General features: G+C 38.4%; 1 protein-coding gene across 3 annotated transcripts in view; it reads right to left on the bottom strand.

The window, feature by feature from the left end:
• Positions 1 to 13,752, bottom strand: part of PRKN (parkin RBR E3 ubiquitin protein ligase) — a 1,272,120-nt gene that overhangs the window by 385,053 nt on the left and 873,315 nt on the right. For all 3 annotated transcript variants that reach the window (XM_036886760.2, XM_036886759.2, XM_036886761.2), the window contains exon 7: positions 7,497 to 7,633. In XM_036886760.2, the coding sequence (XP_036742655.2) occupies positions 7,497 to 7,633 (137 nt within the window). The remainder of the gene's footprint in view (positions 1 to 7,496; positions 7,634 to 13,752) is intronic.

Raw genomic sequence — 13,752 nt, 5'->3', positions numbered from 1 at the left:
GGGACTTTAGCATACACAGAGGCGCGGTGCTTTAACTGCTGTTCTGGGCTTATCCACTCATCTAGTGACTGAGAGAGCATTGTCTAGAGTCCCAGCTATTGAACCCCAGTTCTGTTACTTGCTAGCTGTAGTACCACATGCAGTTTGATTGGCTTCTCTGAGCCTCAAATGCTTCACCTAGGAAATGGGAAGAATGCCAGCATCCGTGCCAACAGAGCTTCACGGGGATTAAATGGATGTATGTCTGTAACACTCGGGATGACACCTTCCGTGCCGGGAGTAATCAATCAGTAACAGCGCTAATCATCACTAATTTGCTACTCCTGGGAGGAGGAATCCCACTCTTACAAAGCACAACACATTTTTGTTCAAATGAGCTCACACAAAGGAAGCAAGGTTTGTAGTTGAAACATGTTTTAAACCAGTTTTAATTGTTTGTCATCATGATCAGGCCAATGAAAAAGATTGGTTCATGTTGGCTAGCCATACCTTGAGGAATGTATATGCCTGAAATTGAGCTTTGAAGGTGTTTCGCTTAAAGAGTTTAAAAGAAGCTTGAGAGACTAGACTAGGGAAAAAAGACCATCTTATTCCATATGTTTTGGTGGTAAGAGGTATTAGACATTTATACAGAAATGGTGACTTTATATGAACACTTAGCAAGACATTTGGTATGTGGGCTACTTAGCAATAGAAATAAATGCTTTACATAGCTCTATGTGGCTTCTATGGGGCTGGTGCAGTTTGAAAAATAGTTTGCTAAATCTACTTACACAGCCTCTATTTTTTGATATACAGTTAATAGTCCCAGAAAACTGATTTCAGTTTTTTTTTCTCTCTCATAATGTCCCTATTCAAATACTAAGAATGGTTTATTTGTCAGGTTCTGGAGATATTAAAAAATGATTTTTGAGACAATGGCTGTTTTATATAGACTGGGAGAAGGTTGAGGGTTAATAGCTACACTGACCACAAAGTACGGAAGAGCAATCTCAGGGTGCAGACAGATGCCTACTTCACTTCAGATTTGAATATACACCTGCCAGCCTGGCAGGACAATTCATTCTAGTTTGTGAGCATCGAAAGCCCTCTGGCCTATGCCAAAAAGGAATACAACCATCAGGCAAATTCAGGTACTCTTTTACCAGTGAATCTGTTCCATTGACAGCTTCTTGCAGATCCCTGAGGTCAGAAAAGCCAAGGAGTGGATTTAAGCCATGGATTCCAGCACCAGAGTAACTGTCTCTCAGGGTGAGATACGAACTTTGTTGTTTAAAGGAAGTGGAGGCTTTAGGAATAAAATGCCCTGATTACATAATAATTCTTGCTTTAGTTTTCTTGGAAGAGTTGCAATCCAAAACAGTAGTCACCACAGGGGTCTAAAACCATTTGGCTAGGTGCTATAAAATGGCACAGTGGGGAAGGTAAATGGGGACAAGGTCCACTCCTAGGCTTCTACAAAACAAAGATAACACCTGGGCCTGACTCTTAAGGTCCAGTCATTTTACACAGAGCTGTTGAGGCCAAGCAAGAGCCATATAGGGAATGCTGAGCAGCACCGGGACCAGCCACACACCCACTTTACTACATGGGTCTGAATGGATTTTGCACCTTGCTGGATAATACAGCCCACAAATGGCTGAACTTCCAATACATTCTTAGTTTCTTTATGGAATTCACCATCGTTTTTGCTTTTCATATGTATTACTAAGTTTTATTTATAAGATTCATAGACTTCTGATATAACCTTTTAATTTAACCCCACTGTGGGAGAAGACTGTGCCATGGAAATAATGTGGGTTTAATCAGTTCTTGTTCCTGATAGTCTACTGTTTCTGTTTATAGTTTGGAAAGCTTTGCTTTCTGTTTCTGTTTTATTACTACTTTATGTGTCTTACTCTATGCTCCCTGAATTAAGGCAAAGTCAAATAAACCCAGGGGAAATGATGGCCAGGTAAGTGGTTAGGTGAATAATGTTTGATCATGGGTTGACTTATGTATTCAGTTATAGGAAATACCTACCTACAGTTAAAGAATGGCTAAATACATGTTCCTTTGTGAATATACACATATGTGCAAAAATACATTATATATACAGTTTGTGGGAATACACACCTACACAATAACCAAAATAGCAAAAGCCAATACTTATTGTGGGCTTACTGTTCAAGCATTTAATCTACATAACATTATTTTAATTTATTTACATAACAACTTATGAAATATGTGCTATTGTATTATCCCCATATTACCTTAAAGTGAAACTGAGGTACACCAAGTTTAAGTAACTTGCTCTACATTACAAAGCGTCAGAGTTAGGATTTGAACTTGGCTTCTCTGATGCTCTGTGTATAGCCCAGGATATGTGCAAAATGATTTGTTAGTTTATGGTTGGTAATATTAGGGCTTATACAGGTATTATTCAAAATATGGAAAAATTAAGCTTCTCTAAGACTTAATGTGCAGGCTGATCCTGGTACTACTCATGCTCTGGTCTGCCTATCAGATGATCCTGTGTCATGAATTGCAACGGGAGCACCCTGAGGGGAAAACTGGGAGTCCTACAGCCCAGATGCCTTCTCTTACCAGTTTCCTTTCATAGAAGACAACCTGTGCTTGACTAAAAGAATTTTGGGCAAATTAGCTCATTTTAATGAACTCTGTGAAAACATATAAGTGACTTAAGATTCCTACAAAGAAACCACTAAATATAGTACTAATAAAGGAAGTGCCAGCAAACAGTGAGAACAGCAGCAGTGACAATGTGAGGGACTCTTATCCTTAGCGGTGACCCCCACCTGGACTGTGTATTGGCCTGGGATATAAAGTAAGGAGGGTGTGAAGACAGTACACTCAGCAAGACATCTGAAAACTGGGCAAATAACACATGAAGAGTGTTTCTGCTGAGCAAAGATTCAAGACAATCTAGTTCACTTTCTGTGAGAGAAAAGTCTCTAATAATATTTGTAAACCTCATTTTTTGTAATATGGGGAAACATTTATAATTTGAGTCACAGTGAAAAAATGGCTGAAGTAATACATGCCAAGCAATATTATGACAAGCTGAACTACATATTACTTTGAGTAAGAACTTTTGGGGATACATATTAACACACTGATGAAGATATGAAGAAACAAATGTGTATGGGAATGAATTATGCAGGGTAGAAAGTTTGCTACACAATTGAATGGCAGTATACTTTTTAATGTGTCTTAGCCTGTGTTTTTTTGCTACATTCTCTTTCAATATGAAAACAAATATGAAACTTTCCACTTTTTATTGTTAAATGTTAAAGGAAAGAAGTGTCAGAGAAAATAACATCTCCATAGTAAGTGGCATTTTTAAAAATAAAAACAAGGTTTTAGGGAGGATTATGTTTAAATAACCAGTAATGAGGGAGGTACGGTCCCAAAAATATTTTAAAGGATTCCAAAGGAAAAAAATACAAAGTAGCATATTTAAAAATTCATTCATTTCCTGCCTCACTCACTATTAAAACAAAGAGGTCAAACTTAGGAGTACATAAAGTTCTAAGGATATCACTGACATAGTTAATGTAAAAAAAATTAAATAGACAACTAAACTATAGCAGAATCCATATGACACATTTCAATGAGAAAGAGCTTGACCTCTTTCCACACAGAGGCTGTTAGTTATCCTGTGGCAAAGAACTAGCAAAAATTAAAGCTAATTTACATATATCCTTTATAAAAATTTAAGTGATCCAACTTCATTAACGTTTGCTATGTCTATATGGATGGTTAGTAGTGTGGTATACAGAAAATACTTTTAAAAAAAGCACATTCAATATAGTCACATGAGGAAAAGGTGATGGTTCTAAAATGAGAACAAAATGCAAAAGGATCTTAAACTTATGAGAAGATTCTCAACTTCATCCAAAATAAAGGAAAAGAAACACCCTATGGAAATGCATTTCTCAAACACAAAACTAGAAAAAAATCCCAATGTCTTTCAACTCCTCTGCTGGCAAGAAATTACTGTTTCAATACATCGCTGGTGAGAGTGAGAACCGTCACAATTGTTGGGAAGAGAATTTGGAAACATTTAGTAAAATAAACACACATTTCCCCTTTGATTTAGCAATCCCACTTTAAGGACTCAATCCCAGTGATAATTTGACAAAAGTATGAAAATGTGTGTGCACACAGGTCTATTAGCTGTAGCAATATTTGAATTTAAAAAGTGAAAACTTGGTGTTCACCAATAAGGGAAAAGTAAGGTATATCCACATCATGGAATTCAATGATGCTATTTTTTTAATGGAGAAAATATTCATATATTACTAGGGAGTGATTTCCAAAACATAATAGATAATATAGAGTGCAAAAAAGCAAGGTGGAGAAATACATGCACAGTATTCTACTTTTTACTTGAGAAGGGGATGATATAATCAATATCAATATCTACATCATTAGTAATGTGTTCACATTGTTGAAATGGGAAATTTTTCAAATAAAGTTGTGCCTAAGGGGGAGAAAAGGAACACTGAAGTGAATGGGTATAAAAGCTATATTTCTTTCAATGTAACTTGTTTTATAGCTTTGACTGTGGAATCATGTTAATATTTTATAAAATAACAAAACAAAATAAATTTAAAAGGCAATTCAAGAAAAATAAAATATGTAAGCATTTGGTAACTTAAGTACAGAGTAAGCAGACATGATTGTATTGGGATATACCCTAGTGACAAAACAAACTACAATACTTACAACAGGGTTTTCAGTAGTCACACTTTGGTGATGGTGTTGATATTTTAATACAGATACTATTGTGTGTGTATTGTAACTTAAGATAAATGAATAATTACAATGGTATCACTTAGTAATAGGATTTTTGCAAAGGGAAGAAGCAACAATAGTTATAAGATTAGTGACTTTGAGTAAAAATTCCATAATCCTGAATTTGAATTGGAAATGTCAATGTAAGTAATATTGTAGTTTATGCCTTTTATTTAAAAAGCATGTTTCCTAGCTCTTTCACCTAGATCTAGAAACAGTGACCAACTAGTACCAATGAGCACACAAGCACCAAGATTATGACTCCTAAACACCATTTCCCATTAAGAGGAACCAGAGCTCCTTAAAAAAATGGTTGATTCAAGGTCATTGGACAAAAGGTATAAGAAAAGCCTATGATATCTTGTTATAGCAGAAATTCTGGCTAATAAGTACAAGGTGGGGGGTCATAGTACTATTTTTTTACCTCATATGTTTTAAATTTCTTATAATTAAAAAAGGTTTAAAATTTTAAAATTTAGAAACTGAATTTTAAAAGTAATTTATGAAGATAAAATTGGAAAATGGTTAGAAATATTTCCCTGTTATATGGTTTTGTTCAAGAAGAGAGTTCATGAATACAAAATTATCACATTAAAAACAGTAAAAGTGGAATCTTCCAATTTACAAATAAATAGGTCACTTTTGAATCCTTTGGTTAAAAATATAAAGGCACTATACGTTTCGGTGGCTTTTTCTTAATATATTGATGCATAGTTAAGAAACTGCATTATTGGCAAATACATTATTGGAATTTACAAAGTCAATGCAATTAGTTTCTTCCTTTTGGATCTGTGAAGTAATTTTGAGGTATATTTTTCATCCTTGATCAACATTAAAACTAAGTATTGAAATAAACTGAACTTGAAACCTGACCATTGAATCAAGGTATCTCATACTTTCAAACCACATTTCTTAGTTAGTGAAATGCACTTACTCACACTGCAGTCATTAAAAATATATCTATAATGAGGTACTGACCCTTGACTCAGTCCATGTATAAAATTAATTCAAAATGTATCAATGACCTAAATATAAGAGCTATGTTATTAAAGAAAACATGGGGGTAAATCTTCATGACCGCAAGTTTGGCAAAGTATTCTTACATTTAATATCAAAAGAACAAGCCACAAAAGAAAAAACAGATAAATTAGACTCCATCTGAAGTATAAACTTTTGTGTATCAAAAGACATTATCAAGAAAATGAAAATACAACCTAGGGAATAGGTGAAATGTTCGCAAATCATGTATCTAATAAAGGTCTAGTATCCAAAATACATAAAGAACTTTGATAACTCAATAACTGTAAGACAAAACAACTTAATTAAAAAATGGGAAAAGGCTTGAATAGACATTTCTCCAAATAGATATACACAAGGCAAACAAGCATATGAGAAAATATTTAACATCACTGGTCATTAGGAAATGCAAATCAAAAATGCAATGAGAAACCACTTCAAACTCAATAGTATGTCTATTAAACAAAGCAAAACAGCAAGTGTTTGTGAGGTTGTAGAGAAACAGGAACCTTTATAACTTGCTAGTGGGAATGCAAAATGGTGTAGAGCTATGGAAAATAGTTTGGTAGTGCCTCAAAAGGTTAAACATAGAATTACCATATGACCCAGTAATTGCATTCCTAGACATACATCCAAGAGAAATGGAAACATATATCCACACAGAAACAGTGCACAAATGTTTACAGCAGCGTTATTCATACTAGCTGAAAGATGAAAACGCAAATGCCCATCAACAAATGAATTGATAAACAAATGGAGTTGGTATCGATATAATGCGATATTATTCAGACATAAAGAAGAGTAAAGATGTCACAACTTGGATAAACTTCAAAAACATTATGGTAAGTGAAAGAAGGCAGACACAAAAGGTCACACACCATATAATTCCTTTATATGAAGTATCCAGACCCTGACCTGGCAAATCCACAGAGGTAGACCACAGTGGGCACCAGGGATGGAGGCCAGGGGAGATGGGAGTGGTTACTTAATGGATATGGGGTATTTTTCTGGGGTGGTAAAAAGGTTTTGAAACCAGAAAGCTGTAGATGGTCATTACATTACATTGTGAATGCACAAAATGCTACTGAATTGCACACTTTAAGATGAATAATAAATTGTATGTTACGTGAGTTTCACCTCAATTAAAAAATGTAATAATAATAATATGGTGCAAGTAAAGAATGCTTTGTCATGTTGAAAGATAAAAAATATATTTAAAATATTAACTATTTCAGTTTTATCTCATTCTTTTTTTTTTCTTTTTTAATATATGTTCTTTCATATCCAGGTATATATGCTCAAAGTTTTTAATGATAGGGGTATATCATTTAAAAATTTGAATACTTCTGCTCTAGATCCAGGGTATTCAATCCATACCTGGCAGAGTGAATCCATGAACATACTTGTGTATCTTGGCTGAATACTATTTTTACATTTATTTTCACTGCCTTTATGCATGTTATGCATTTTCAAGTTCAACACATTTCCTTCATACCTTAGTGTTTTATATTTTCTTGTAATCTAACAATTACTATTTCTTGACCAGCAGTGTGATCAAATAGATTTTGAATTTTCAACTCATCAGCTAAGGATTGAGTATACCTAGGATAGTTTTACATCAACAGTTGTTCTTCTTTCTTAATAAGCATTAAAAATGGTGGGAAAAATGCTCTACTTACCCACACAGGGCAGGGAGTAGCCAAGCTGCGGGTCATGGATGAACTGCCGGTCATTAAGTCTTGTCACACAGTATAAGTAGAAGCAGTCTAAGCATATCACGTGGCGGTAGTGGCACTGGAAAACCAGGACAGGGCTCCTGCACAGACACAGACAGACATTTCTTCTAGTACCTCGCAGGATGGACAGGCGACCTTTGCTTTCGGACATGTTTTGTGATCCTGGTGTGCTGTTTAGAGCACGCTCTGTGTAAAGACCTGCCCGGGTAAGCACTGAGCTCATGTTTACCCATGTTCACTGTATCTTAAAAATTAGAAACACTCCATTAACTATGGAGGACATTGATTTTCCTAATTTTAGACTTCTTAACATATTTACCAACCAGCTCTTTAAACCCAAGCTCAGATATAACCTCTTTCTAGAAGCTTTCCCTGACTCAAACCCCTCCCCCAGAAAAAACTGATATAAGAAGATAATTTCTTAACAATGAACAGATTCTCAAAATTCTGTTTACCCACTTATTTCAAAGTGACATCTAACATAAAACAAAATGGGGGGAAAGAAACTTGATGTTTTAATGTCATGGATCTGCATGCACAGCAGCCAATTTAATCTGAGCAGGAGAGTCCCTAAATGTTTTTATGTGCCTCCATTTCCCATCTCTGGACCGACTGAGGTCCTTTCAAGGACGCTATTTTCTTAGCAGGGCCATTTTCAATTAGGCATTGACTGTGTTCTGAACTTCTGACCTTTTTCCTTCTAACAATTTTCCCCTTGAAGATGATAAATATAATGCTTTCCACTTTCTAACATAGGACACACACACACACCCCATACACACTGCATGACACTGTGGAGCTGCTAGACTTTGCCTTCTCCTTCCATAGATAAGTTCTGTGAAAAATATCTCCATTCTAATTGTAGCAACGCGGCTGACTAAGCCTTTACAGACCCCTAATCTGGAAACACTGGAGAAAATATTAGAACATTTATCAAATGTTCCTACATATATAACAAGGTTAAGAAGAAAGCTTAGCAATTACCCCAGAGAAGAACTAAAAGGAAACTTAAAAACCAAAGCAGTGAGTGTGTGAACTGTGGCTACAGTGACCCAGAGAGCTGCTAAGGTCCCTGGTATACATCTCCTGGGCTGGCAAAAGTGCCCTTTCCCATCCCTATTTGAAGGAGAAATAGAAGGGGTTCTCTTTCATGTACAGACACTAGTACACATTTATGGTTTTGCCCTTTCGTGACCCACGTCTCACCAAGTACGGCACTGAGCACAGGATAGTTATGTAATCAATAGTTAATGATTGTACCTGTGGATTAATGAACAGAATGTTTTTATTATAATTTCTCTGCTCTCATTCACACATGTGTTCACTCAGCTACTTATGGAGCATCTACTTTGGCTAATGTGGAATGCAGCCCTAAGTGAATGAACAAACACCTTGTAGTTTTACTGGCATCAGCAGGGAGAACACATGCATGTACATGATCATGCGCACAGTCTGGCGACACATGGGCATGGGGGACGAGTATTACTAGGAAGTACATGCAGTCACCAAACTCTGGTGCCACAGAAGTTAGGAGAGGAGGAAGGTGTGGGCCAGGATGGCTCCGCTAGGGAACTGGGCTGTGTTTGAAGGAATGGGGGAATTGGCAGCAGGTCCCTGGAGGGAACGTGGTCTCTGGGCAGGGGCAGGACACAGACGTGGACAAGAATTCTTAGAACAGAAAAGCTACCATCTCAGTGGGTTGAGAGGATGTAACAGAAAAAGAGAGAAGACTAGAAAAAGGTTGGGGGCAGAGAAGATTCTGGTCAGGGACGGTGGGAGGGGATACTCCAGGAGACAAACTTAGTGTGTGACTTTGAGGTGATGGGATTCACTTAGGGCTCCTAAGCATGGGAAGGGAATGGTTTTTAGAAAGCTTAATCCTAAGGAAAGTCTGCAGGGAAAGAAGCCAGAAGTCATGAGAACAATTTAGAGGTCATTTTAGTAATTTAGGCCCTGGACTATGGTGTGCTGCTGGTTCCAGGGCTGGAAGCGACGACACCAAGTGACATTCCTGTGGAGAACCTGCCAGGGCTTGTCTGCCAGGGTCTTTGCTCCTCCTGACATTCCTCTGTGCCCTTGCTCAAATTATATATAAATGTTAACTGATCAATCTAGAAAATGATTTTACCCTAATAAGCCAGGTTACAGAACAGTTAATCAAAGGTTAAATAAAGTTCTCAATCATACGTAAAGGGAATTACAAATGTTACACTTGACATTACTGAAGAGTTATCTGTAAGCAGTACGACTCCCTGACTTGTATTAAAGGAGTGGTCCAAAGACCCTCTGTTCACAGGACACTGGGCATAGTCTTAGTCAACAATATGCAGGCCATTCCCATCCATTACCGAAGTAGAATGTTACATAGTGTTCCAAACATTTAAACTCTTGTAAAAATTAGTTCTCCAATACCTACACAATAACATTTTCATGTTGATCTGCTAACATGTGTTTGATCTGCTCCCTATCTTACTTGTGTGTCATCTCTCCCCCACTCCCTCCCTCTCTCTGGTCTCCCTCACACCCTCATTTGCCTCCTTCACACACTTCCCTCTGCCAAAATCTATTTGTCTCTGTCTGCTTCTTTCCCACATGCACATCTTCATTTGTACTTATTAGAAGAGAGGCTGTGGTTCCAATTTCTCAACTGAGATGCAATGTCCCAGAAGTTTCAAGATATGTAAATAAGGAAACAAATCTAGACCCTAAAGGAAATAAATATCTAACAAGCTGGGTAGGACAGGGACACGCATAATTGCAGCATAGGGCAGAAATACTCTGAGTGGGTAGAGATGTAGGAAGTACTAGCGGCTCTTGATAGCAGCCTCCAAGATGCTGCCCAGTGGTCCCCACCTCCTGGCGCCTGTGCCCCACAGTAGATCCCTGCATGTCAATGGACTGACCCACATACTCAACCGGAGAGATGCACAATGACAATGTGTGATTTCTGGGACCAGCTTGGAAAGACACGGCAGCTTCTGCCTGTGTGCTCTCCTAGGTCACATGCTCGGAGGGAAGCAAACAGTCATGTTGTGAGGACACTCAAGCAGTCGTATGGAAAGACACACGGCAAGCCACTGAGCAGGCCAGCACTGAGTGGGCCGTCACTTAAGCCCGTCGTCTCTGAAGCAAATCCTTCAGCACGAGTCACGTCCCCAGGTGACTATGGCCCTGGGTGGCATCTTGACTATGACTTTATGAGATGCTCTGAGCAAGAGCCATCCAGCTACGTGGCCTCCAAATTCCTGACCTCCTGAAACTGTGCAAAATAATATTTACTGTTGCCTGAAGTCACTAAGTGTAGGGGTAATTTTTTAATGCAGCAATATATAAGCAATATAGGCTTGGAGGAGGAGGAGATCACATTTAGACAGTACATCAGAAAATAATTCGTAAGTAGCAGCATCTGATGGAGGATCAGGATTCCAGTGGGAGGAGAGAGGGAAAACGCACCAGATCAAGAGAAGAGACTGAGTTGTGAAAGTACGGAGCATGGGGGCAGAATGCTGAGTTATCCAGTGAAGCCAGTTTTTTCATTTACCCCAATTAAAAGCAAAACTAAATAGAAATATATATTGAGGTACAGTAGAGTCATCTAAAATGCAAGTGAAAAACAATTGAAGTTAGGATAAAATACTAAATGCAAATCACTGAGGAGATAAAAAATAAAATTTCCTCACTGGAGAGAGAGAGTGGGCCCTTAAATTTAGCTAATACTTAATCCTTTACCCTTGGAAGTCCACGTGTTGCTTTTACAGCATTTAGTTTGTGTAGCAGTAACACTGAGGTTACACCCTAGTCAGAGATCTTCCAAAGCTCTCCACAAACCTTCTGCACATGAACAACTGTAGCTCCTGGGAATTTAATAAAGCATTTCATTAGATAAAAAAGGGGAAGGAAGCTATACAATTAACTAACTTAAATTTATCTTCTTAACCACTGTCACTTTAAATCCCTTTTTGTTAGTGATAGCTTATAAACAATAAATAAATAAATGACTGAATCTCAGAAGCCAAATGCATTTTCATTTACTCTGTGTTTAACACATTACCTACTAAGCACCCAAATGCACTACTGATAAAGTACCTAACATGGTACCTGCCTGCAGAGAGGCGGGAGATGACAATTTAGCCCACGTATGTCATAGGAGTCCCTTATTTGAGTCAGCAAAGAGAGCAGTCCCAGTGCTTAGAGAGACCTCTGATCCAAGATACTAATTGATAGACTCAATTTGTAAAAATTAAAATAAGCTTCCACAGTCGAGTGACCTCTGAAATTCTATCCAGCAGCCAAGTTTAAAATCCGAAGTAAGTTCATTTGCCCATTAGTCTGCCTGGAATCAGAATTCTATTAAGGCACTGGTAGATTCTGAACAAGCTCATTAACTATCCCTTCCAATTTCTTCTTGCATCCTCTGCTCCTGCTTTCACTGCTTTATCCAGCCCACTTTGTGGCACAAAAAGGGCTTACCTATGCTCTGTGAGCATACTTGTACAAGTCCTAGTATTCCAGAATATACAGCACATGCGGGGTAGGCTCTTACTGAAGCCTACCTGTTCTAATCACTGTCATTCATCCATCCTGCCAATACTCTTGAACTGCTATATGCCAGGTACTGCTCTGTCAAAAAGTCACAGAAAAGTGCAGAGGGCATGGTCCCTCCCCTAGGAGGTCAGAGTCCTGTAAGGGTGAAGATAAGCGAGTCACCATTTCATGGCGTAGTAAGTGCTGCCGCAAGGGTGAGTCTAGACACCCCTGGCCCACTCTCTGGGGCTGGCGGAAGGGGATACGTCACAAACAGCTCATGCCTCCATGCATTCAGTCCAGGTGCAGAACAAACCAAATGGCTTCCCTTGCTTATAAAAGCTTTAAATAAAATATTATATAAAATATGTCACAAATAAGATGATTGAGAAACTATAAGTTTTCTGTTTCTTTCCTAATGAACAAAATACTCTTTTCAACTTGAATTCTCATTCAGTAATTCTGTATCCCCTGTGTAGCATTGAATGCTACTGAATTCAAGAGAATCTAACCTCAGCCGTTGTTTCAGAGTTTGGTCCCACTAATCAATACTCTGCAAACTCTTTTGTCATTAATGTACAGTTTTATGCCTGGAAAACAACCTAATTTTGTGTATCCTGTGTTTATCATTCTCACCAAAATATTCTAAATTGTAATTTTCTCAGGATGTAACACCTTATTGTTCCATGTGTGTATTTTGTGCACTGGGACTAAAGCTTGGCCTCATCAGTATGGAGAGTGACTTCTCTGTGTAAGGCATTCTGCTGTGGATACCTAGAGCTTGCTTCGTTTACCGGCTCCCTATCAAGCTAACTGTATCCCTTGTTGATATGTTAGCTTGTTCTATTTACTGTCATGCAGAGAAGTCTCAGGGAGAAACCATTTTTTCTGTTTCAGACCTATTTCTTGTCAATATATACTAATGTTGAGAGAGTCTACAAAATAGCAGCTGTAAAAATACAGAGTAGCAACAGTACAAAGCTTTCTGGAGCAAATCGGTTAGGACTGCAAGAGCTGGCATCGTCTGAATTCTCCAAGCTCATTTGCACCATCCTGGCTAAAACTAGAATCAGCACCCACACCTCCCCCCTTTCTTCCATCATGGCAGGTGTGGGCTGAAACTATGAACTAGTTACCCTGTGCTAACACATCAGGATGCCAGGATTTCCTTCCATTCCTCAGAGCCCTCTGTCAGCTAGACTGACCCCACAGTGCACTGGATCTCCCAAACTGCCACTCACCAAGCCTCTCTCTCTCTCTCTCTCTCTCTCTTCGCAGCTTCCGAGCCACCTTTTCCTTGTGCTTGTATCCCTGAGTGTGAGGGACAACTCGCCTTCCGAATTGTCAAGGTGCAGGTCAAATCCAACCTCTTGCAGAAGCTTTTTCAATAAAATTCCAGCTTGCATTGATTCTCCTTCTCCCTTCTTAATGCCCTGTAATGCTTATAAGTATTCTCTTTATATTCAACTTAGTATTTTATTACATATCATCTGTATTTGTTCTGTACCTAACTTATGAGCCTATGCCAGGTCTCCCCAGCTCAAATGCAACACATACTAACTGGGAAGCTGCTCTGTGCATTCCCTTTGCTGGACATGGGGTTGGGGAGGTACAGGGTTCTGTCTAATGTGAGATGACTGAGCCTCTGCTCTCGGGGAGAGCTAATGACAGCCAG

Source organism: Manis pentadactyla, chromosome 12, assembly GCF_030020395.1.
Source record: "Manis pentadactyla isolate mManPen7 chromosome 12, mManPen7.hap1, whole genome shotgun sequence".
In the NCBI taxonomy this organism is placed as follows: Eukaryota; Metazoa; Chordata; class Mammalia; order Pholidota; family Manidae; genus Manis; species Manis pentadactyla.
The sequence above is the reverse complement of the archived record's forward strand: the minus strand, read 5'-3'. Positions and strand labels throughout refer to the sequence as shown.